We start from the raw sequence: 25495 nt of genomic DNA on the forward strand, positions 1-25495 counted from the left end.
ACAAATCTCACCTTAGATACTTACTAGCTGTGTGACCCTGGGCATGTCAGGTAACTTCTGTTTGCTTCGATTTCCTCATTTGTACAATGAGGATCATAGTAACACCTTTCTCCCTGGATTGTTGTGAGAATCAAATGACATACAGTAGACTATATAAATGGTAGATGATGATTATTATTATTAAGCTGATTCCCAGAACTAGCACTCTAAATTTAACTTCAAGCGTTTGGGGGTTTCTGATATTAAAGTTCACAGGCTTCCACAAGAATCCTTCTCATATCTCCCAAACCTCCTCCCTGCCCCCCATTCCTGACTGATAATCAGTCTGCTAGATTTATTAAGTTTTTTTAGAGGGATTTTTCACTAAAGTGGACAAAGCATATGATTCACTCTCCCATCAATACATGGCAGAGTCAGGGAGAAGCATGCTGAGTTTTAAAGAGCATATTTGGTATATGGGTGCCTCACAGGTGCTAGTTCCTCTGAGACCTTTTTTCCTCTTTATGGGTTCTCCTGATATTCTTAGCAATTAACCAACAATTTTACATGTAAAATGCAGATGAATGTCCCAAAAGTCTTAGTGTAATCTTAAACTTTAATACCTTCAGAAGTACTACATATAAATATAAAAACTCATCATGTGGAAGTTTAATGACAATTTTACTTTACTTATTTTGTGATTTTCAAAACATAACTTTTTACAGCTTTTAGTTTTAACAAGATAGGGCATACTGTCCTTGCTCATTGTATGTGGAATAATTTCTGAATGATACTTTCTCATGATGTAAAGAAAGTCCCCTTATTTGGCCACCTCAGTCACCTAACCTATCTCCCTTAGGTCTCTTGTTGTGGGGTAGCATCAGAATTGTCATTAAGCCACAAAATCTTTGGATGATCTTAAGGCTAGAATCTGCAAATGTAATTTTTTCAGTCACTGGACAGCTAATGGAAATTTTTACAAAGTTTGAGTAGAGCAATGTAGTATAGCATAAAAATATGGTATATTGGATGAAGGCAGAAGAACAACTAGGTTGCACAATGGTTAGAGTGCCAGATTTGGAGGCAGGGAAGCTCTTCTCCCTGAGTTCAAATTCAACCTCACATACTCAACTATGTGACCCTTATTGCAGATGTCATTTAACCCTATTTATCTCAGTTTCCTCCTCTGTAAAATGAATTGGAGAAAAAAATGGCAAAACTACTTTAAAATCTTTGCCAGGAAAATCCTAAATGAGGCCACAAAGACTTGGACATGAGTGAACAACAACAAATATTGGATTTAAATAAACATATCAATGTTTTTAATATTATCTTTTCAAATATTTTTGGAAGTTTGTAGCACTTATGCTTCTTAAGTCATTAAAGCTTAATACTGAACTAAGACTTTTGAGACCCCCATGTTGTCTGCATTATCTGCATATATATTAACCTTCTAGGGTTATGGTGAAAGTACTTTGTAAATCTTAAAGCAGTAAATAAAACAGAGTTATGAGCATGATTAGAAGTCACTACCCTCTTCCCCATACCTTGCAGTTCCTTTAGATCAGGGACTTTAGAACACTCTCTATCACTTCTCCCTTCTCCCATTTTTGCTAACTGAAACCTTCAGGCTCAGGTGCCATCTCTCTATTGCAATGTTCCCTGATTCCCACTGGTGAGAATCAGAACCACCCAGAATCTCACCATTAGAAAAAGCAGCAGCCATCATTTAGCCTTTCCCATTTTGAAGTCATCAGTACAAATCTCCCAGAAATTTTACATCACAACTCTGCCCAGTGACTCCCTTGACTCCTGAGATATTCTATTTCACTCTAAATGTGAAGATATTTTTTCCCTTACCATAAGCCAGACGCTACATCTGTGAAATGTCCACAAGCAGAATAGGTCTAATCTTTTCCTCTTCTGTACAAGTTTTCAAATACTTCAAAACAGTGGTGATGTCTCCTGTATCTCCTGTATGTTTTCTTCTTAGCTAAATATCTCTCATTCCTTAAAATTTTCTTAAGTTATAATCCTTGGTCTTCTCACCAATCTAGTCACCCTCTTCTCTACCTTCTAATTTGACAGGTTTTTCCTAAAGTGTAGTAGTTAGATCCTCAAGCAGCCCTAAAAATGAGAACTGATCAGGTCAGGGGACAGAGAAACTCATCTTGGACTCATTCTCTCCATATGTCTATGGTACCTCTGTCAAGACCATCTGCATTACAAATTAAAATAACTCTGAGGTATCACTAGTCACCTCCCAGATTGGCTAAGAATACAGGAAAAGATAATGACGAATGTTGGAGGGGATGTGGGAAAACTGGGACACTGATATATTGTTAGTGGAGTTGTGAATGGATCCAGCCATTCTGGAGAGTAATTTGAAATGATTCTCAAAAGGCGATCAAACTGTGCATACCCTGTGATCCAGTAATATCTCCACTGGGTCTATATCCCAAAGAGATCTTAAATAAGGGAAAAGAACCCATATGTGCAAAAGTGTTTTTAAAAGCTTTTTTTGTAGTGGCAAGAAACTGGAAACTGAATGGATACCCAACAACTGGGAAATGGCTGAATAAGTTATAGTATATGAATGTTGTGGAATATTATTGCTCTGTAAGAAATAACCAGCAGGATGAATACAGAGAGGTTTGGAGAGACTTACATGAACTAATGCTAAATGAAGTGAGCAGAACCAGGAGATCATTGTGCATAGCAACAACAAGATTGTGTAACGATTAACTATGAAAGACTTAGCTCTTCTCAGCAATGCAGTAATTCAAGACAATTCTACTATGACTTGGGATGGAAAATGCCATCTGCATCCAGAGGGATAATTATAGAGACTTAATGGGGATTAAAGTATATCATTTTAATTTCTTTTTTGGTTTGCTTTTTCTTTCTAATGTTTTTTTCCCCTTTTGGTTTGATTTTTCTTTCACAGCATGACAAATATAGCAATATGTTTAAAATGATTGTACATGTTTAATCTATAACAATCTGTTTGCTGTCTTGGGGAGAGAAGAGGCAAAGGAGGAAGGAAAAAACTTGGACCTCAAAATTTTACAAAAATGAATTTTGAAATTTATCTTTATGTGCAATTTGGAAAAATAAAATATTAATGAAAAAAGACTATCTTCATTAGCTTTGACTACAAGGGAAAACTACTAAGTCTTGCTTTGAGCTTGCAGTCCAATAAAATCCTCAAGTATTTTTCCATATAATCTCTAACTATACTTTGCCATAAAATGTTTTTTTTAAATACTAAGGGAGGCAATATGCTACTTGAAAAAAAGTACTAACTGGATTTAGAAGGCTTGGATTCAAATTCTACCCCTGATGCTTACCATCTCTTTGTAAAATAAGATCAGAGTATAAGAGCCTCTGAGATTTCTTTTGGGTACTTGACAAATTTTAAATTTGCTAGAATTGATTGCAATATTATCAGATTCAGTCCATTATTCTAACCTACCCTAGTTTTGGATGTGGATTCTACGAGCTATAGTATTATCTATCATTCTCAGCATTATGTCATCCATGTTTTGTTTTGTTTTTTAAATCTATACCATCTAGGGCATACTGGGTGGCACAGTGGATAGAGCACCAGCCCTGAAGTCAGGAGGACCATGAATTCAACTCTGGTCTCAGACACTTATCACTTCCCAGCTGTGTGACCCTGGGCAAGTCACTCAACCCCAGTTGCCTCGGAAAAAAGAAAAATAGCGTACCATCTGTGCCTTTACTCAAGTCATTGGTAGAAATGTTGAATGCCATAGTGTCAGAAATAATCCCTGGGATACTCCACTACAGACTTCCTTCTAGGGTGATATCAATCCATAGATCATCATCATTTTTGTCCAATTGTGTAAAGTTTTTAGATCACCAAATCATACTATTATCTAACCTGCATTTCTCTGTTTTATACATATGAATTTCATGAATGCCAAATGCCTTACCAAAACACAGGTATACTCTATAATATTCCCCCAGCAATAAACTTTACCAAAAAAAAAAAAGACATTGTTTTAATAAATTCATGTTCTTGATTAAAAATATATATATATTGACTTAATGAAACCATCACCATTTCACTTTATAAAAGCTCAAATCCAATCTTAAATAATGCATTTTAGATTTTTTTTTACCAGGAACTGACATAGTGAATATTTACTTAAAATGTTTTCTCTTTTATGAGAAAGGGACAGCTGCCTCTCTTTAGTCCTGCTCCCATTCTTCACAATTTTTCTAACATCATCAGTGGCTCAGTAACCATATCTTCCAGTTCTTAGAGCACCTTAGGATGAAATTTATCTGCTTCTGATGAAAATTAGGACAGCCATGTGTTTTCTTTTTAAAATTTTTATTTTTCAACTAACAATATTTATTTTCTTTTGATCTCATTTTTTTCCTTTTCTTTCACCTCCCCACTAGAAAAAGAAAAGTTTGAAAACAAAATCCTAATATTCATAGTCAAGCAAAAAAATCTCAACATTGGGCATAACCAAAAATACAGGTCTCAATCTTAATAATTATTTCATTGCCTCTTTGTCAACAGTCTTCTGGAATCATAGTTGGCCATTGCATTGATCAGAATTCTTAAGTCTTTCAAGATTGTTAATTTTTACAACATTATTATTTTATAAATTTTTTTCTCATCTCACTCATTTCACTCATCATAGTTCACAAAAGTCTTTCTAGATATCTTTATGTCCTTTACATTGAAAAATGTCAATCACACCTCCTAGGAGCCTACAAAACTCCTGAGTATAGGCTGAACCAGGTTAAAAGGTAGTTGGGCAAGTTTAACAAAATAAACAAAAATAAAATACATTGTATATAATAACAACAACATTGTGTCATGATCAACTATGAATGATTTAGCTCTTTTCAGAAATTCAGTGATTCAACACAATTATGAAGGACTTATGGAAAGTGCTATCCACTCCCAGAGAAAGAACTGATGGAGTCTAAATATGGATCTGATTATAGTATTTTTAGTTTTTTTTTGTCTGTTTCTTCTTTCATATTGTAACTATAGAGTCACAATATAACTAATATGGAAATAAGTTTTACATGATTGAACATATATAACCTCTATCAATACTTCCCATCTTAGGAGGAAGGGAAGGGAGAGAGGGAAAAAATTTTTTGGAACTACAAACTTTTAAAAAATGAATATTAAAATTTGTCCTTACTTGCAATTAGAAAAGAATTACTATAAAAATTTGCTGGACAAATATAATTTTTAAATAAAAATTCCTTTTATTGTTCAATAGTTCTCACAATGTACAGACAAAATAAACTTACTGGAGAAAAAATTTGTAGATCCTACTGGAGATAGAGCTCGCCTCCTGAAGGGAAAAGATATGACTCCGAAGGAAATGATCTCCAAGATAGATAAGGTAACTCATCCTTGTGAATATTAGCTAATCAGAGATGTTTCATAAATAATTATAATACTGTTTCATATTAATTTATATAATATCACACCTGAATTTTTTTGTAATCATACTTGTTTCCATGTAACTTAGTAATGTGAATTTGAATTGTCTTCAACTAGTTCATTAGAAATTCTGCTTTTAATTTTTGCCAATAAAAATTAAAATCCTATAGTGTTAAAGATGCCAAAGAACATTTATTTGGCAGCCAAAAGGGACAGCTTTGGCATCTAACATTGAATTTGTTTGCCCCTCTGCTGGAAAAATATCAATAGAATGGGACAAAATAAAATAGCAAATGTTGATACTGAAGCAGAATTCTTCTTATAATAGGAAGTGTTTGCACTGGGCATCTGGAGCCAGAGATATGGACAGAAAAGATGGTTCCTTAAAAATGATTAACATAAAAGTTGTGTGAGTAGAAATTAATGAGATACAGTGACTCTATCCAATTCTCAATTTATGACAGATACCTTATGAAAGACACTCTCTTAAGTATTGCACTGCATCCTGAACCAAGTGACCTAGCAACCCATTCTCTCCTCACCTGGATGCTTGAAATTGCCTTTCTTTTCCTTCTTCCTCTACCCCACACGCTCTGTAAGTCTCACTTCACCTCAGGACCAGTCTACTGTAGGTTTTGAGAAGATAGGACTATAGGTGAAAAAAGAGGAAGAGAGAATAAACTCCCAAAGCTCCATAAATTTCCTCTCCTCTCCCCTCTTAGTACTACTGCATCTTCCTGCCAGTGCTAATCTTCTCCAACAGGATCCTATCCCATCTCTGCAGCCCTGCTATCCCATTCCCAAGGCTCCTCCTGCTCTTCACCCAAGAATCTCCACCCTAATCCTTGTCCTCTAGTGAAATCTCCTATTTTTAAAATCTCAGCCTTTTCAATACTCAGATGTATAATTTTCCCTATCCATGAAGTAAAAAAAGTAGAGCTTTATATTCATTTCTCATTATTCATTTTTCTTACTTGTTGGTAGTAGTTCCAAAACAAGTCTGTAAAAAATCCTAAAAGATTGTGTGATCGCTTTAGCAACAGAAAAGTAGGAGAGAAACTGTGAAACTTCATTCTCTCCAACACTATTGCCCAGAGAAGAAAGAAACCCTGTTTGGAAGCAACAGATTCCCTTGGAACCTGAGGGAGGAAGGAAAGGGGATGATGGGGAACCAGACTAGACCTAAACAGTATTTGTGGAGGTTTACACTAGCAAAATGTTCTACCCTATAAAACTCCATACTCATTGCCTTCTGTACTCCTATTCACCACCCCAGCCCCAGCCCCTGTCCCAGTCTTCACCCAAGTGTCCCTATTTTTGTGCCCCCACCATTCTAAAGCCTCTGCCTACCATTACCTGAATGTCTGCCATCTCTGTAGGATCAGAGAGAACTCAGCCACTAGCTTCCCAGCTGAAAAATTGCACTTTTCCTAAAGGTTGTATTACATACAGTGGTGTTTTGTAGAACCATTAGTACAATGCCAACCTGCAATTTTAATTCTGTACAATTTGTATATATTTTGTATTTGTATTTGAATAGTGTATATTGTATTATAGTGAGTAGGCTCAACTGCTTGAAAGATTGTCATGAGGTCTTTAACATGATTAGATCTGTTCTGTCAGATCCTGGCAAGTAGTAACTAGAGCTGGTGGATAAAAGTCACAGAGAGGCAATTCTTCCTAGCAATCAGAGCTTTCCAGACAAAAATGGCCTCCTTCTATAGGTGGTGAGTTTCCTGTCACCTGTAGTCATCCAATGCTGAGTGACCACTTATTGGGGAGATTTAAAGAAAAATTTGTTCTTCAGTTAGATGTTGGACAAAATGATCTCTGAGAACCTTTCAGTTCTGGAAAGTCCAGATTCTACTTCAGGTATCAATAGGCTCTTGTGGGCTAATTGACATTGTTCCTATGATAAAATATATTTTAAATTCCAAATTATTTCTCAAATTTAAGAAAACAACTTATTCATAGCTTAGGGTCTACCTATAACTGGTATAACTTATATAAATACCCTGTAATTGGGTATTTAAAAAATCATATAGATAAATTTACACACACCCCATACATCTAAAACCCATCATTTCAGGACTATGGAGAATGGGTAATGTGTAACAGGATTCCAGCTCTGCACAGCAGCTGTAGCCCCATTAGACTGACTTCTTTCCATTTTTACAAACTAGCTGGAATTCCATTTGGCTGAGAAAGAGGAGAAGTTGCTGGAGAAGGAGTTCATCTTTGAACAGGTCACCCGACTTACAGACAGACTCCGCACTAGAACGGAGACCTGCAAGCAAGATACGCTTCTCTTGGCCAAAAAGGTTAGTTCTCAGGTCCTCCATCTTGTTTTGTTGCCACTGTGTGTTTTTTTCATAAAACTGTAGTCTCCTAAAGGTAGAAGGCATCCGTTTATGAAGTACAAATTGTACTCATTCTGACAGATAGCTATTAGACATTGTCAAGACAATTCTAGTGATGGGAAAAGTTCTAGGACTTATCTCTGAGGTTTAGAGAGATCTGGAGGAAGGACTGGGTAATGCTGAAAGCAATCAGCCTTTTATTTTTTAGACAGAACCATTTGGCTTAACTGAATGCTCTGGGGGAGATAACAAGGGAAATGTAGGAGGACACTCCTAAGCTGAAAAAGCAGCTGATTGCTCTAAACAAGGGGAGCTGATCAGCTTTCAATATGGACTAGGACCAGAATCTTTAAAGTGGGACCAAAAAGCAGAGAGGGAAAACATTGTCACCTGAGCAGCTAAGGCACAGTGGTCTTGAAGCTATGGTGTAGCAGGAGGTCAATGGGAAGAACATTGACTTTGAAGCCAGGACACATGGTTCCTTATCAATACTACCAGAGGAAATTATGTAATCTTCTCTGAGCTCTGTTTCCTCATCTGTAAAATGAAGGAATTGGTATTGGTGATTTCTAAAACATCTTCCAGCTCTGAATCTAAGATAAACTTGTTTTATAAGGGACTCTGGGATGCTTTTGCAAGAAGCTGCTCCCTGGACTTGGCCAGTCTTTAAGCCAGACAGTGAGTGAGGCTCTGAGTTCACTTTCTGCCTTAGGATGGTTCAGAAGTCAGGGATACTTGGGATCAGATTAGTTCGGGACTTTGAAAAGTAGGAAATGAATAAAATAATGAACACTGATACAAATCATTACCATTTCCTAAGGAATGTAAATCAATTACTAGCACATGGAAACCAAAAAATCCTAAAAACTGCCTCAGCCAGCAAATTCTTGATTTCCTTACCAAACAGAAAGATACAACTGCCGTGCCTTTCCTAGAAATGACTCATTTTGAGGGGGATGAGGGATCAGTTCTCAAAATAACTGAAAGAGGCTTATAATAAAGGCCCAATTGGGAAAAAAAGAATCTTATTATTACCAAAATGAAAAAAAGAAAACTATAGAAAATACTGGTGTCTGTTGATCTAGCTTGACAAAATCTCTGTGAATATAATCTACCTAATTATTAACGATTATATGAAAGATTGTTCCAAATCACAGGTTATAGAAGTACAAATCAAAATAACTTTGAGTTTCATCTCACAACCAGCAAATTATCAAAAAATGTCCTCAAAAAAATGTAAAATTCAGTGTTTGAGGGATTGTGGAAGTTGTTAAGAAATTTGCCAAAATGCTCTTCTTACCCCTTCACCCCAAAATCTCACTGCTAGAAATATATACAACTCCAATTTATACAGTCCATGAAAAAAAAATATCCCATATACACATGGAACCTTAGGTTTTTCAAGCTTGTGTATTTGCATAAAAAACTCCTCATTGGAGAAGAGAATGAATTATTCAAATCTCTGTGCTTGTGAGAGGGGAGGAGCTGGTAAAGGGTTGGGGGAAAAAGACATTTTCCCTTGGCTTTGAGAAAAGACTCACATGGTTCCAGAACTAGAGGGAGAGACATTTTGGAAAGAAACAGACATGTAAAGGAGCTGGCACTAGAACATGTTCTTCAGTTCTAGTTTGTATGAGACATTTTCACAGAATTTCTCCCTGAGTGAAATTGGGAACTCTCAGCTGAGATATATCACCATAGTGAAAAGGCTCAGTCATTCTGTGTATTGTCTGTTCACCATTTAGGATGGTCTTTGTGTATTCTCATTTGGAGAAAAGTGAGTAAAGACTTTGGGATATATTTTGGAAATACTTCTTGTTCATTAAGGGATAGACCCAGAAAAGCAGAATGAATGTAAAAATAGTTTCCCCTACATTAGTAATACTCAGAGGGAATGATAGCTATTATTCTAATCTAGTATCCCTTCTCAGAAAAGATCAGAGTGAGTCAGCTCCTAGTCCCAAACTCTTTTCTCCTTTCCAAGCATGAATCAAAGTCTCCATTAGAAAGATGAGGAATGGGACAAGGTTATGAGATCCCAGAAATATCTATGTATACCTCCCTGTTAACCACAATTGAATTAAATTATGTGGATATGCTCTACTTGGGCAATAAAAACACTTTGCCAAAATATTTATAGTACCATTTTTTGTAGTAGTAAAGAACTGGAAACAAAAAATAAAAGCCCATCATTTGGGGGAATAACCACATTGAAGAAAAAAAATGTTATATGAAAAATACAGAAAAGCATAAGAAAAATTATATGAAATGATATGAAGTAAAGGAAGCACAACTAGGAGTGGAATGCACACAATGACCACAACAATGTAAATGTAGACATCATCAATAAGACAAAGCTTAAATTGAGAAATTATAATTATCAAACTTGGTATCAAAGAAGAGACATGAGAATGTACTTCCTTCTCTCTTTTGGGAGATCTTTGTGGGAGGATCGATGAGTAGGTAACACTGCATATGATGTTGAATTTTTTTCCCTTTCTTTTTTATTCTTTATAATGTGCCTCTCTAAGAAAGGGAAAGATATACTGTGGTGATGTAAGTGATGTAAACATTTTTAAACAGCAATGGCATTTTTAAAAAAGAAAGAGCCTACAAATGCATCAAGGACATTCCTGATGAAGTTAGGAAAAATGTTTTTATAAATAATATTTACAACCAACAGTATATAACCATACAATTGGCTGAGAGATGTAGAGGATACAGGCAGGATTCCAGTTTGCTTTTTCTTGGCTGAACATAACACGGCTCTCTCCCAATTCATTGCTATTTAATTCAACAAACATTTATTACATACCTTCTAATGGCAAGATAATGTATTGAAAATACAAAGGCTAAAGTTAAATAAGCCCTGCCTTAAAGAATTTTATTTCAGTGGGAAATATATACAACATATACACAGATTAGCAGAGGCATTCTGGCTTTAGCTCAAAAGGATTCCTGAGCTGATTTTTAATTTTTTTTTATGTTGAGCATTTTTACCTCAAAATTAGAAAACACTGTAAAACAAGATTCAATTTGGTTTTGGCTGGTTATTTAGAATTAATAAAAATATGGAGAAAATATTAATAATATGGATTTAAAAGTGTTTCATGCATGTATTTGTTTTCCTCTGGAGAGGTGATTTTTAAACATATCAATGCACTACTGCAGATAAGTACAAAACAATTATATACAGTTACACAATGCAAGTTTAAGGAGAGAAAATTGAAAATTATGTGTCTGATGGTACTGATACCTAAACCAGGTAGATCGAAAACTGAGAAAGAAAACTATAGACCAATCTCCTTGATGAATATTGATGCTAAAATCTTAAATAAAATATTAGCAAAAAACTTCAGAAAATCATCCCCAGGATAATACACTATGATCAAGTAGGATTTATACCAGGAATGCAGGGCTGGTTTGATATTAGGAAAACTATTAGTATAATTGACCATATTAATAATCAAATTAATAAAAACCATATGATCATCTCAATAGATGCAGAAAAAGCATTTGATAAAATCCAACATCCATTCTTACTAAAAACGCTTAAGAGTATAGGAATAAATGGACTATTCCTTAGAATAATCAGGAGCATATATTTAAGACCTTCAGTAAGCATAATATGCAATAGAAATAAACTGCAACCTTTCCCAGTAAGATCAGGAGTGAAACAAGGTTGCCCACTATCACCATTACTATTCAATATTGTATTAGAAATGTTAGCCTCGGCAATAAGAGTCGAGAAAGAGATTAAAGGAATAAGAGTAGGTAATGAGGAAATCAAACTGTCACTCTTTGCAGATGATATGATGGTATACTTAGAAAATCCCAGAGATTCTAATAAAAAGTTATTAGAAATAATTCACAACTTTAGCAAAGTTGCTGGATATAAAATAAATCCACATAAATCCTCAGCATTTTTATACATCAACAACAAAATGCAACAGCAAGAGATACAAAGAGAAATTCCATTCCAAACAAATGTTGAGAGTATAAAATATTTGGGAATCCATCTACCAAAGAAAAGTCAGGAATTATTTGAGCAAAATTTCGAAACACTTGCCACAAAAATAAAGTCAGATTTAAATAATTGGAAAGACATCCAATGCTCGTGGATAGGGCAAATGAATATAATAAAGATGGCAATACTCCCCAAACTAATCAATTTATTTAGTGCTATACCAATCAGACTCCCAAGAAACTATTTCAATGACCTAGAAAAAATAACAACAAAATTCATATGGAAGAATAAAAGGTCGAGAATTTCAAGGGAATTAATGAAAAAAAAGTCAGATGAAGGTGGTCTAGGTATACCTGATCTAAAGCTATATTATATAGCAGCAGTCACCAAAACCATTTGGTATTGGCTAAGAAATAGACCGGTCAAGCAGTGGAACAGATTAGGTACAAAGGACAAAAAAGGGTACAACTATAGCAATCTAGTGTTTGATAAACCCAAAGATATAAACATTAGGGATAAAAATTCATTATTTGAAAAAAACTGTTGAGAAAACTGGAAATTAGTATGCCAGAAATTAGATATGGATCCACACTTAACACCATATAACAAGATCAGATCAAAATGGGTCCATGATTTAGGCATAAAGAATGAGATCATAAATAGATTAGAGGAACAGAAGATAGTCTACCTCTCAGACCTGTGAAGGAGGAAAGAATTTATGACCCAAGGAGAACTAGAGATCATTATTGATCACAAAATAGAAGACTTTGATTACATTAAACTAAACAGTTTCTGTACAAACAATACTAATTCAAACAAGATTAGAAGGGAAGTAACAAATTGGGAAAATATTTTTATAGTTAAAGGTTCTGATAAAGATCTCATTTCCAAAATATATAGAGAATTGATTCTAATTTATAAGAAATCAAACCATTCTCCAATTGATAAATGGTCAAAGGATATGAACAGACAATTCTCAGATAATGAAATTGAAACTATATCCACTCATATGAAAGAGTGTTCCAAATTACTACTGATCAGAGAAATGCAAATTAAGACAACTGAGATACCACTACACACCTGTCAAATTGGCTAAGATGACAGGAACAAATAATGATGAGTATTGGAGGGGATGTGGGAAAACTGGGACACTGATACATTGCTGATGGAGTTGTGAAAGAATCCGGCCATTTTGGAGAGCAGTCTGGAACTATGCCCAAAAAGTTATCAAACTGTGCATATCCTTTGATCCAGCAGGCTACTACTGGGCTTATATCCCAAAGAAATACTAAAGAGCGGAAAGAGACATATATGTGCCAAAATATTTGTGGCAGCTCTTTTTGTAGTGGCTAGAAACTGGAAGATGAATGGATGTCCATCAATTGGAGAATGGTTGGGTAAATTATGGTACATGAAGGTTATGGAATATTATTGCTTTGTAAGAAAATGACCAACAGGAGGAATAGCAGAGAGGCTTGGAGAGATTTACATCAACTGATGCTGAGTGAAATGAGCAGAACCAGAAGATCACTATACACTGTCAACAACAATACTATATGAGGATGTATTCTGATGGAAGTGGAAATCTTCAACATAAAGAAGATCCAACTCACTTCCAGCTGATCAACGATGGACAGAAACAACTACACCCAGAGAAGGAACACTGGGAAGTGAATGTAAAATATTAACACTGCTGTCTATCTACCCAGGTTACTTATACCTTCGGAATCTAATACTTAATGTGCAACAATAAAATTGGTTTTACACACATATATTGTATCTAGGATATACTGTAACACATGTAAAATGTATGAGATTGCCTGTCATCTAGGGGAGGGAGTAGAGGAAGGGAGGGGAAAATTTGGAAAAATGAATACAAGAGATAATGTTATAAAAAAAAATTACTCATGCATATATACTGTCAAAAAATGTATAATTATAAAATTAATTTAAAAAAGAAAGAAATAAAGAAAATTATGTGTCTGATAGGGGTGAAGGGAATCAGTGATGGCCTCATGTAGAAAGTGGCATTGGTTCAATGTCACAAAGGAAGCTAAAGGTTCTAAGAGAAGAATATACATAATCAGGAGTTCATATGTTGAGTTGCAATAGGCCACAATAGGCCATTTTGGCTGGAAGAGGGAGCACACAAAGTGGAGTAATATAAACTATGAGTGGAAAAGTAAATGACCATATCAACTAGCAAACCTTTCCCCGACAAGGGAGAACTTTTGTTGTTGTTCAGTCATTTCAGTCATGTCTGACTCTATGTGTTCCTATTTGGGGTTTTCTTGGCACAGATACTGGAGCAGTTTACCATTTTCTCCTCCAGCTCATTTTACAGAGGAGAAAACTCAGACAAACAGATTAAATGGCTTGCTCAGGATCACATAGGTAGTAAATGTCTGAGGCCATAACAACAACAACAACAAAAAAAATGATAGATTTAAGATCCAAAATGAGATATTTCTTCCTTCCTTCCTTCCTTCCTTTTTTAAAGTAACATTGGGGTTCAGAGTAAGGAAAAGACTAACCAAAGTATTCTGATAGAATTACTCCAGGTGTTTATAGCCAATGCTATAGGCCATTAGGTTCAGAGAAATAACTGGCACCAATTGAGCTTTTTTGTCCAGATGTATTTAACACCACTTGAAGCAAATCACCTTGGGAAGTTTATAGGCAAAGTTATGAAAACTGAGTAGCTGATGTGAAAAAGCCTTTGAAAAAATTCCACCATTAAATTTTATTAACACATTTTTTCCCGATTCATGTCCATATTTAGGAGAGTCCTAGGGGATACATTAAGACCATGAGCATCATCATAAGGAAGATGTTCAGTAGTTATAAGTACATTTATTTTTGTTTCCGTTTTAAAATTCCCTCAGGGCTTGAGCATGTTCTAATTTTCTTAGCTAAGTAAACTACAATTCTGTAATATATAGTTTACTTAGCTAAGAAAACTAGCTAAGGTTTACATTCCTATATAATTAACAATCAATAGAAGTACAAAACTAGATATGAGAAAGCAAAAGTTTGGGATCCCTTCAAACTTTTACCAGGCAATAAGTGACTCAGAATTAGAGGGCTAGAAGGTATTAAAAATTACTTAGAAGTTGTGTCTCCTCAAGCAAGTCACAATCTCTCTGAGCCTCAGTTTCTTTTCTTGTAAATAAAACAGTTGAATGATGTCTAAGGTTCCTTCCAGCTCTAAGAAGCTATGAATTCTAGGTGATCTCCTACCTTTGATCAGAATTTCCCTTTAACCATCACTGAAAACCAGTAGCTGTCTGCCATTTCTTTGCTCTTCAATCAAAGCAAGCTTTGCAACCTTTCAGGTTCTAGTGCTTCTAAATCTGGCTAGTGATTAACATTTTAATGCCCTCTCGCTCCACTGAATTGCATGATATAACTTCTACTTCTTGTTTTCCTAGATGGTATTGGATTGTATTATTTTGTTATATTTAAATATAAATAGATGTGGAAGACAACTTTTAACAGCAAAAGCATCTGTGAAACCCATGAGTCATCCCATGTTTTTAGTCTTTGATGGTTTTTCTGTTAGTTCCTTTTCAGTAGGACTGTTATGGACAGGTCTACACATTATTCTTCCTTTTTTGGCCCTTTAATTCCAGATGAATGAGTATCAGAAGAAGATAAAAGATTGTACCCACAAAATGATGGCTCTTGTGGCCGAGTTGTCCATGCAGCAAGCACTCTCTCTTGAACTACAAAAGGAAATGAGGGACAAACAAGAGTTCCTAACAAATTGCAGTGAAAGGATAGAACAAGGACTGCCACTCAGTAAAGAAATTGAGGAAGAGTGGTTGAAGGCACTGCGAGATGAAGACATGCATCGTTTAGCTGTAGCAGAAAGGGCAATGGTAAGTTTGGGATCTAGGACTGCATTTGTAATAATTATGTTAAAAAACACAGGTAGGTCCAGGAGTCACGGGAAGTCACCTTTCTCACTTCAGTACCATTCCTATAATTTGCCCACTTTTCATTTCATGGATGAGGAAAATAGGGCTTTGAGAAGTGATTTGTCCAAGAGCAAACAGCTAACAAATGACAGAAGTAGAAGTTGAATAGAGTTTTTCTGCTTTCGTGCTGTTGCTATCAATAAATATTTAATCAACAAAATTTATTAGGTTTATAAGGTGCTCACAGCTTATGATCTGACAAGATCCAAATTATTGTGACTTGCTATCTATTTTTCTGCAAATTAAAGAAGGAAATCTCTCTTTGCAGCTTCAGTTGGAAGAGAAAAACAACTTGATGCCTTCTGGAGTTTTCACAACAGCCATTCAGCGCCCAAATGCCTACATCCCAGATGCAGAAGCCACATTGCCTTTACCCCGTCCTTATGGCAGAGCACCTCCCTTCAAGCCAACTGAGCCTGGTTCCAATATGAGACACATAAGAAAGCCTATTATAAAACCAATTGAAATTTGAATAGGTAAACAAGAAAAGAGCCCAAGGTCAAATTTTCCCATGCCTTCAAGCAGGCTTACATTAAACTTACAGCTGGGAAACTATGAGCGAAACAAAATCAACAGGGCTTTCATAATAGTCAACAAATAGGAACAGGTACACGCCAATTCACTCACTTTAGGCCCTCCTAAGGAAGGCTATTACTATAAAAAACCACAGATATACTTCATTTACCATTTGTATAGAATTTAGAATTGTAGCTAACATTTTGGCAAAATATTTTGATCATTTAGTTATTTTCCAGTTTGTATGTTGACCATTATTCATGTTAAGTTTCTCTTCAAACCTGATTCTACAGCTAGTTCAGAATTTTCTAAAAAGAAAATCAAATAAATTCAATCCAGTGTGGTATATTTTTTAAAATTAAAAAATATAAATTGATTCAATGGCACCATACTTGTTCTTTGGGGAAATTTATATCAGTATAGTGAGGAGGGAAAACTAAATATTTGTATTTTAAACAATGTATAGGTGTATTTCACTTGTAAAATAGTTTATTTGTAAGACTTGATAGATAAATACTATTTAGGTTAATTTAATCTTTTTAAATTTACTAGGAAAGTATGTAAAGGAATATTATAATAAATCCTTTGGCAAAGTCAAGAATCTTTTTACAGCAAAAAGAAAAAATATCTCTGAAATGTATCTGTTTTGTAAATCCAGATTTGTCATATCTGAAAGATTTTTTGTTTTCTTTTTAAATAAAGTACTTCTCTCCTTCTTTTTGGTCCCTGTACAAAAAAACAAAAAACAAAAAACAAAAAAAACACAAATAGCTATTTTGACAACCTTCCCTAGTTCTTATGCCAGATGCTTTTGCGATTTTAATAATTTAATTTAACAATTTTAATAAATTCAATTCAATGGATGCTCATAAAGTGCCTACTTATGGAAAGTCCTGTGTATCAGGCTCCAAGAAAGATGCAAGATAAAATAGGTAGTAGCAGTGATGAGGTCAGGGTAGCAATTTCTAGTTTGAAATAAACATGTGACATTCCCAATGTCTATTCTCTTTCCCAAAAGGTAGACTTATTTAGGAGATATTACAGACAAAATAAGGGAGAAAATAGGCACCAGGAATGGTAAATATGAAGTACAGTTGGAGGAGCAATAAGGAAAAGAGTTTGGAAGAATCCAGTAAAGGAATATGAGGTGAGAATATGCCATTGATCAGCAGGTTAGATCCACAGAGGAGTTTAGCAAGCTAACCAAAGTAGCTAGCTTAAGAAGAAAGCTGCCATTAAAGGGAGGACATTATGAGGAAGGAGAGAGAGTTTCTCATAAAGGGACTCAGCAAAGATCTTCATCATGGGCACATCTTTTATAGGGAAAGTAAAACTTTGGGGGTTTCTCAGGGAAGGAAGGGAAGTACCAGTGAAGAATTGGGTAGCTCAGGAGGGATCAAGGGGGAGCCAGATGGAATACTTGGCAATCATGTCCCAGACCTGTCTAAAGATGTGCTAATCAATGTCTCAGTTTGTTTACAGAGGCCCAGAGGTCTGAGGGATAGACAGTGGAGACTGATAAAAAGTTCCAGTCTTACAAATCACTTTATATAAACAGGATAGTCTGGGACTGATATGGCTGGGCTTCTTCCCTTGTTAGACTATCCTGATTGGATCTTCCTGACAAGAGAAGAGTAAGCTCAAAAGTCTACATCAGTAGAAATCTGCTAGAAGTTCTGTTAAAGGAAATTAGATATATACCTATATAAAACTATAATACAAAAGAGAAGCTGACAAATGTACGAGATCCAAAGTCATATTAATGTTCAGAAAAGGGCAAGATCTTTTTCAGCTCATGAATCATGACATATGATGCCATAATGACAACTGAAAAGGATCTTGGAGATTATCTAGTCCAAGTACCTCATTTTACAGACTAGGGATGTTTTCCTGGAAGGGAAACAAGTAGGATGAGAACATTCCATGATTCTCCAATATAGAGCCAACACATGGCAGTGATTAGGGCAATCATTGATCCTGAGGGAATACTCTTACCCAAAAACAAAAATTAAGCAGAGTACAAATTAGGATATAAGTGAGAATGTAAATGAGAGATCCGGCCAGGGCAGAAGTCAGTCTTGAGAACTCAAGGTCCAATGAATTGAGACAGATATAGGAAAGTAAGCTGGAATGGAAGTTTGAGCCATAAGGTTATACACAGAAATCAGGAAAGGGAGAGAAGAATAAAGTAGAGCCAAATTATCCCACACAACTATTCTACAAAGAACTAGAAAATGCAAACTAAGTCCTGTCAAGAAAAGCCAGTAAAAAGCCACAGTGAATAATTCTCACCAGATTGACTTCAGAAGATGGGCAAATCCATAAGCACTGGGGACAGGATTTAGCTAGGAACAGTTGTAATCCAGTGCAGAGAGCTGAGGCTTTGAATCAAAGTGAGAAGAGATCCCACATCCATGTAGAAGGATCTAGAGCCACACAACCTTAAGCTGAAGGAACAGGTAGACACCAACTGGCAGCTGTGCTGCTCATCACCTAGTTTCTGGTCATGGATGCAGGGCAGTTGGGAGGATGTGTACCTTAGGTAGTGTACTGAATAAGCAACTTCAGAAGCAGGTTCAGAATCCAGGAGCAAATCGGAGGAGTCTCAGTTCCAACCTACAACCTGAAATCCTGCAAGGAAATAACCAGAGCAGGAATCCGAGACCATTTGGAGAGTACTCAAAACTTAGAGCACCCTATCCTGATCTGTCTCTGAGATCATGGAATGATATAACAATATTTCCCAAAAAACAGCAGGAATAAAGTACATACAAGCTCATTAAGACATTTCTCTCAGAAGTAAACAGAGCCTAGATTTTTATATAAGGCTGGAAGAATGAACAATCAAAAGAAAAATCTTTCCATAAAGAGTTTTTATAATAGGGATACTAAAAACACAAACCCAAAAGAAAATAACTTCAAAACATCTATAAGAAAAGTCCCAAAGGAAAACACAGGTTGTACAAAGTTTAGAATTCCTAAAAGAGATACAGCAAGAGATGTTTTGACAAATTTAAAAATTATTTTGTAAAATATGAGCCCTTGAGGGAAAAATGGAGGAAAGGAATGATAGTAGTAGAAGAACTGGAACTAGAATTAGCAACTTGAAATAATAGATACTAAAATATAGATACCAAAACTTAACAAACTCCTTGAGTATTAGAATGGACCAAGTTAAAATTAATTACTTCATAAAGGAAGATATAAAAAACAAAGTTCAAAGACAGAAAAAATAGAAAAAATTAAGGTTCATCACAGCCAAAACAACTAAGTTGGAAATCAAATCGATGAGAGAATAATGATTTAAGGATCATTAGACTACTTGAAGTCTTTTAAATCTATGGCCTAAAAAAAAAAAGGCCTACACACACACACAAAAGGCATTAAATAATCCACATCTCCTAGAACCATAAGAAAAGAGAGAGAATTTAATGGTTATCTCCTAATAGAAAAAAACAAATGAAAACTCTCAGGAACATTATAAAGAAAATCCAGAGTTGACAAGTTAAAGGAAAAATAATTCAGACACCCCAAAAGAATGATTTGAAGTACTGAGGAGCCACAGGATCACAAAAGATTTAGCAGATACCCCTCAAAAGGGGCAGAAAGGTTGGGAATACAATATTCCAGTAAGCAAAAAATATAGACCAACCAAGAATAACTTATCCAATAAAGCTGATAATCATGGGTGGGAGGGCAGAGAGTGGAAAGATTTTTTTAATGAAGTAGTGGTCTTCTAAGCTTCCTGATGTAAAGACCTAAGATGTGTAGAAAATTTGAAACTGTTCAAAGGAGGAAAGAATACGCACATGCAGGCACACACACATATTCACTCAGGGAAACAGAATAGAAGGCACTACTCTGTTCCAGGACAAAGCTATGATGAATAATCCAAGTTAATGTTTCCTGTACCTGCTATAACCTCGTATTCCAGGTGGGCAAACTACTCAGAGCTGCTCCTATTCTGGTGGTTTTGATTCAGGCAAGGATAAGCCCAGGTTACATGTTTTGCTTCCTAGTAAGAAAATATAAGGAGATCATTCAGGTGTGCAACAACAAATAAACTGAGAGAATGATAGGAAAGGATAATGACAAATGTTGGAAGGGATGTGGGAAAATTGGGACACTGATACATTATTGGTGGAATTGTAAATGGATCCAGCCAGTCTGGAGAGCAATTTGGGGCTATGCCCAAAGGGCATTCACACTGTGCATACCCTTTGTCCCAGCAGTATTTGTACTAGGTTTACATCCCAAAGAGATCTTAAAGAAGGGAAAGGGACCTGTATGTGCAAGAATGTTTGTGGTAGCCCTCTTTGTAGTGACCAGAAACTGGAAACTGAGTGGATGCCCATCATGGAGAATGGCTGAATAAATTGTGGTATGGGAATGTTGTGGAATATTATTTTTTTTCTTTTTTTCCCCACAGTATATATGCATGAGCAATTTTTTTATAACATTATCCCTTGTATTCATTTTTCCAAATTATCCCTCCCTCCCTCCACTCCCTCCCCTAGATGACAGGCAATCCCATACATTTTACATGTGTTACAATATAACCTAGATACAATAATGTGTTGCACATTAAGTATTGGATTTTTAAGTTATAAGTAACCTGGGTAGATAGACAGTAGTGCTAACAATTTACATTCAATTCCCAGTGTTCCTTCTCTGGGTGTAGTTATTTCTGTCCATCATTGATCAACTGGAAGTGAGTTGGATCTTCTCTATGTTGAAGATATCCACTTCCATCAGAATACCTCTTCATACAGTATTGTTGTTGAAGTGTACAGCGATCTTCTGGTTCTGTTCATTTCACTCAGCATCAGTTGATGTAAGTCTCTCCAAGCCTCTCTGTATTCCTCCTGCTGGTCATTTCTTACAGAGCAATAAGGAATATTATTTTTCTGCAAGAAATGATCAGGAGGATGATTTCAGAGAGATCTGCAGAGACTTAAATGACCTGATGCTGAGTGAAATGAGCAGAACCAGGAGATCACAGCAACAAAAAGACTACATAATGATCAATTCTGATGGACGTGGCTCTTTACAACAATGAGACGATTCAAACCAATCTAATGATCTTGTGATGAATACAGCCATCTGTACCCAGAGGGGACTGTAGGAACTGAGTGTGGATCACAATGTAGTATTTTCACTCTTTTTTATTTGTTTTTTTTTTTCTTTTTTGATCTTATTTTTCTTGTGCAACAAGACAATTATATAAATATGTATAGAAGAATTGTACATGTTTAATATGTACTTAGATTACGTGCCATCCAGGGGAGGGGATGGGAGAAGGGAGGGAAAATTTTTGAAACACAAGGTTTTGCAAGAGTGAATGTTAAAAAACAAAAAAACAAAAATTAAGAATTTAAAAAAATTTAAAAATTTTTAAAAGGAGAAAAAAGAGTGAATGAATGTTCAAAATTATCCTTGCATATATTTTGAAAATAAAAAATTTTAATTTAAAAAAATAAATCAAGAGAATCAGCAGAGATATTAATACTTAAAATGGTGCTGGAACAGGATAGCCCATCTTTCATAAAAGTTACAGAATAAATTATTATTAATTTGTTATATTATTTATTTAAATTATTTAAAAATATTTAATCCAAATAAATAATTTAAGGATATTTAAATTATTAACTTAAATTATTAATAAATTAATTATTATTTATTAGAGTTGGAAGTACCTCACAGATCATTTATCTGCCCAACACTATTTTCTACCAAGTGGTCACTTAGCTTTCACTTGAACATTGATAAAGGACCTCTCCTAAAGTGATTCCAGATGATAAAGTACCAAATGAATGGCACAGAGAACAAATGCTACAAGTTTAGATGGAGTACCAGAAATCTCTTTAACCTTGAATGGTCAAAGAAAGTTTCATGGATAAGGTAGGAATACAGCTGAGTCTAAATGTATAGGATTTAGACTTAGAGGAATGGGATGTTTCTGAAGAGGCAAAAATGAAAGTGTGTGGCTTTGTCAAGGGATAGTGAGATGATTAATCTGCTTAGTGCAAAGAACTGAATTGTGAAATGCTAGATTCTAAGGTTGGGTAAGTAGAATTGGGCCAGAAAACAGATATTGAATGTCAAGCTAAAGGAAAATTATTATAGCAGAAAATAGCATTGAGTAGGGAATAAAAGAATGGAAGCAGTTTTATGAAGTTTAACTTAATCAATACATAGGATAGATTGGAACAGAGAGACCAGTTAGCAAGTTGTTTGAAAAATATGAAATTGAGACAATGACATAAAAAATATAGTAGTAGAAGTGGAATGGAAAAGGAAAAGATAGAAGAGAAGGGAAGAATTGAAAGAACATGAGAAAAGAAGAAATCAAAGAAAACATTTTTAGCTTGGGAGACAGAGAATTGATAGGAAGAGATCAAATGGGGAGATTGATTTGTGGAGTGTCAGATTGATTGGTGGAGTGTCAGGAAGGAGAGATAATGCATTTGGAAAAGTAATCATATGAGCAGGAAGATTTCAGGAAAACCTGTAAATACTTACATGAATTGATGTGAAGTGAAGTGAGCAAAACCCTGATAATATTGTACACAGTAACAATAAGGTACAATGATCAACTATGAATGACTTAAGCTATTCTAAACAATAAATAATCCAAGCCAATTCCAAAGGACTTATAATAAAAAATGCTATCTACCTCGGGGTAGAAGTGATGGATTCTGAATGCATTTCAAGGAATACTATTTTTTACTGTATTTTTTGTATGTTTTTGTCTCTTCTTTTCATAACATGACTATTTTGGAATTTGTTTTACATGCTTTCACATGTATAACCTATATCATATTGTATACTTTCTCACAGAGAGGAAACAGAAGAGAAGGAAGAAGAGATTTTGGGACTCAGAACTTTAAAGAAAAATGCTAAGAATTGTTTGTACATATAGTTAGGAAAAAATTAAATATTTGAAAATTTTAAAAAGAAGCAGTCATGGCTGGGAAAAGATTTGGGAGTTATCTGAAGAGAGATAAACCTAACACCAAGAGATTATAACTTCCCAATGTAGGGTTTTCAATGTGAGGTCTGTGAATTTAGTTGTTTTTGTTTTTATAAAATATTTTAATGACTGCATTTCGATGTAACTGATTTCCTCTTATAATCCAAGATATTTTGTTTTATACATTTAAAAATATTATTCTGTGAACATATCCATAAGCCTTATCATACTGTCAAAGGGGTCCAATATATAATTTTTAAAAAGTTAAAAATCTTTACCCTGTGGGAAAGCATGTTAAAAAAAAAAAAAATCAGAGGCCTAAGGGAAAAAAAAACTTGGCTAATGCCCACAAATCAGTACATAGAAGGAAAATGGAATTTCTAGAGCTGATAATGTTTCTGGTTGGAGGACAACTATTATATAGACTCATCAAGGCCAACATAGGGCATTTTTTAGGTAGTCATATATGCTGGCTTTTTCAAAAGAGTTATGATTTTAAACAGACAAACACAGGGCAGCTAGATGGCGCAGTGGATAGAGCACCAGCCTTGAATTCAGGAGGACCCGAGTTCAAATCTGAGATCAGACACTTAACATTTCCTACCTGTGTGGCCCTGGGCAAGTTACTTAACTCCAGCCTCAAAACAAACAAGCAAACAAACACCAAAGATCTTCTGGACAAACATTTCAATGGATTTTTAATATCAAGATTTGCTAAATAGATATTTTATAAATACTACAAAAAAGTCAACATTAAATTAAGTTTCTCTATTACCATCATTTCAATTACAATTCTAAGTACACAAATATACAAACATTACAAATTATTATACATTGGAAAGAAAGTCACCTTTAATTAAATACAATCAATAAATGAAAAGGTTCATAAACTCAAAATAGTTTTTATATTAAAAGTTTAACTTTTCCTCTTGAAATCATATATTATTTACCAAAAAGGGCACTTATTTGTTTTTTTTATGCTATTCTATGTATTTTCAACATATTTTTTTCCTGAGTTAAAAAATTTTAAACCCCCAGCCATTTGGGATCTAGTCACCACATAATCATTCTCAAGTCTATTGTTTTCTTCAGAAAAGAAACAGTACAGAAATCGGTGAAGCTTTTTTTCTGAACAGTATCTGGAAGGTCATTTACCTGTTCCTAGATCTTGTCCTGATTTTCTATACATATACCTTTCATCTTTTGTTGAAACTAGAGCAACTTAGGTCAGTATTTATGAGCACTTCTTCAAATATTCAGCTTCTTGGAAAGGACTCTCCTTTCCCCAAAAGGAAATCATTATTTTTAATAATGGACCTGATGTCTGTACCACCTAGATGATTAGAGAGCATCTGGGAGTTTTTCCTCAATGTAAATAGTTCTAAAAAAAACAGCTGAAAAGTCCATGATAGATTTTTTTTCATATGACTAAAATGGCTTTAATTTCTTTGTCTGAATACTGTTCATATCTTTTGACCATTTATAATTGGGGAATTTAACTTGTATTCTTATAAATCTCTATACATTTTAGAAATGAAGCCTTTATCAGAAACACTGGCTGTAAAAATTGTTTCCTAGATTTCTGCTTCTCTTCTAATCTTGGCTGTGTGTACAAAACTTTTTTTTTGTGCTTATCCAAATTTTATTTGTATCTATAATTATCTCTAAATTAATAGATTTTTTTTTAATGGAAAATAGGAACGGCAAAGTCCTAGAAGTCAGTTGCTGTCATGGTTCTTTTATAAGTTCAACAGGATTGTGGTTTGTTTCAGTGCTGTTTCTGCCACAAATTTTGTGTCCACACTGTCACATCCTTCAAAGGGATTCAGAGCTAGAGAAAATAGAGGGGAAGGATAGTATGAGCCTTTGGCATTTATGCATGTGGCCTTCCAACTCTTGCATTAAGTATAGGTTATAATTCAACTCAGAGAATCTCAGAGTGGGAAAATATGGCAATCCTTTGAGGTCCCTCTGAGGTCATCTAGACTAACCCAAGCAAGAAGTAGTAAATCCCTCTAAAATAATAATCCCCAAACACGCTACCAGCCTCTACCTGAAGAGCTGAAGAACCCATTACCTAATGATACAAACTGCTCCATTTTAGATTGTTTTAATTGTATGAAATGACTTTCCCATGACTGGGCTAAAGTCTGCCTTTATACAACCTCCACCAAGTTCTGCTTTTTGGGGCCAAGTTTTTCAAAAGAATGTTAGGTACATTTTTGCAAGGATTGCCATATTTTAAGAATTAATTTTTTTACATCTTTAACACTA

At 34.9% G+C, this 25495-nt stretch overlaps 2 protein-coding genes across 7 annotated transcripts in view; one reads left to right on the top strand and one right to left on the bottom strand.

Annotated features, from left to right (window-relative positions):
• The window catches only part of CCDC146 (coiled-coil domain containing 146), a 168612-nt gene extending 151649 nt beyond the window's left edge, over positions 1-16963 (top strand). For all 3 annotated transcript variants that reach the window (XM_074268450.1, XM_074268451.1, XM_074268453.1), the window contains exons 16-19: positions 5259-5384; positions 7609-7746; positions 15385-15633; positions 16001-16963. In XM_074268450.1, the coding sequence (XP_074124551.1) occupies positions 5259-5384; positions 7609-7746; positions 15385-15633; positions 16001-16204 (717 nt within the window). In that variant the 3' untranslated portion in view covers positions 16205-16963. The remainder of the gene's footprint in view (positions 1-5258; positions 5385-7608; positions 7747-15384; positions 15634-16000) is intronic.
• Positions 16964-23893: 6930 nt separating this feature from the next.
• Positions 23894-25495, bottom strand: part of GSAP (gamma-secretase activating protein) — a 102383-nt gene continuing 100781 nt past the window's right edge. For all 4 annotated transcript variants that reach the window (XM_074268462.1, XM_074268459.1, XM_074268460.1 and 1 more), the window contains one exon: positions 23894-25052. In XM_074268462.1, the coding sequence (XP_074124563.1) occupies positions 24961-25052 (92 nt within the window). In that variant the 3' untranslated portion in view covers positions 23894-24960. The remainder of the gene's footprint in view (positions 25053-25495) is intronic.

Source organism: Sminthopsis crassicaudata, chromosome 5 (assembly GCF_048593235.1).
Source record: "Sminthopsis crassicaudata isolate SCR6 chromosome 5, ASM4859323v1, whole genome shotgun sequence".
NCBI classification, from domain to species: domain Eukaryota; kingdom Metazoa; phylum Chordata; class Mammalia; order Dasyuromorphia; family Dasyuridae; genus Sminthopsis; species Sminthopsis crassicaudata.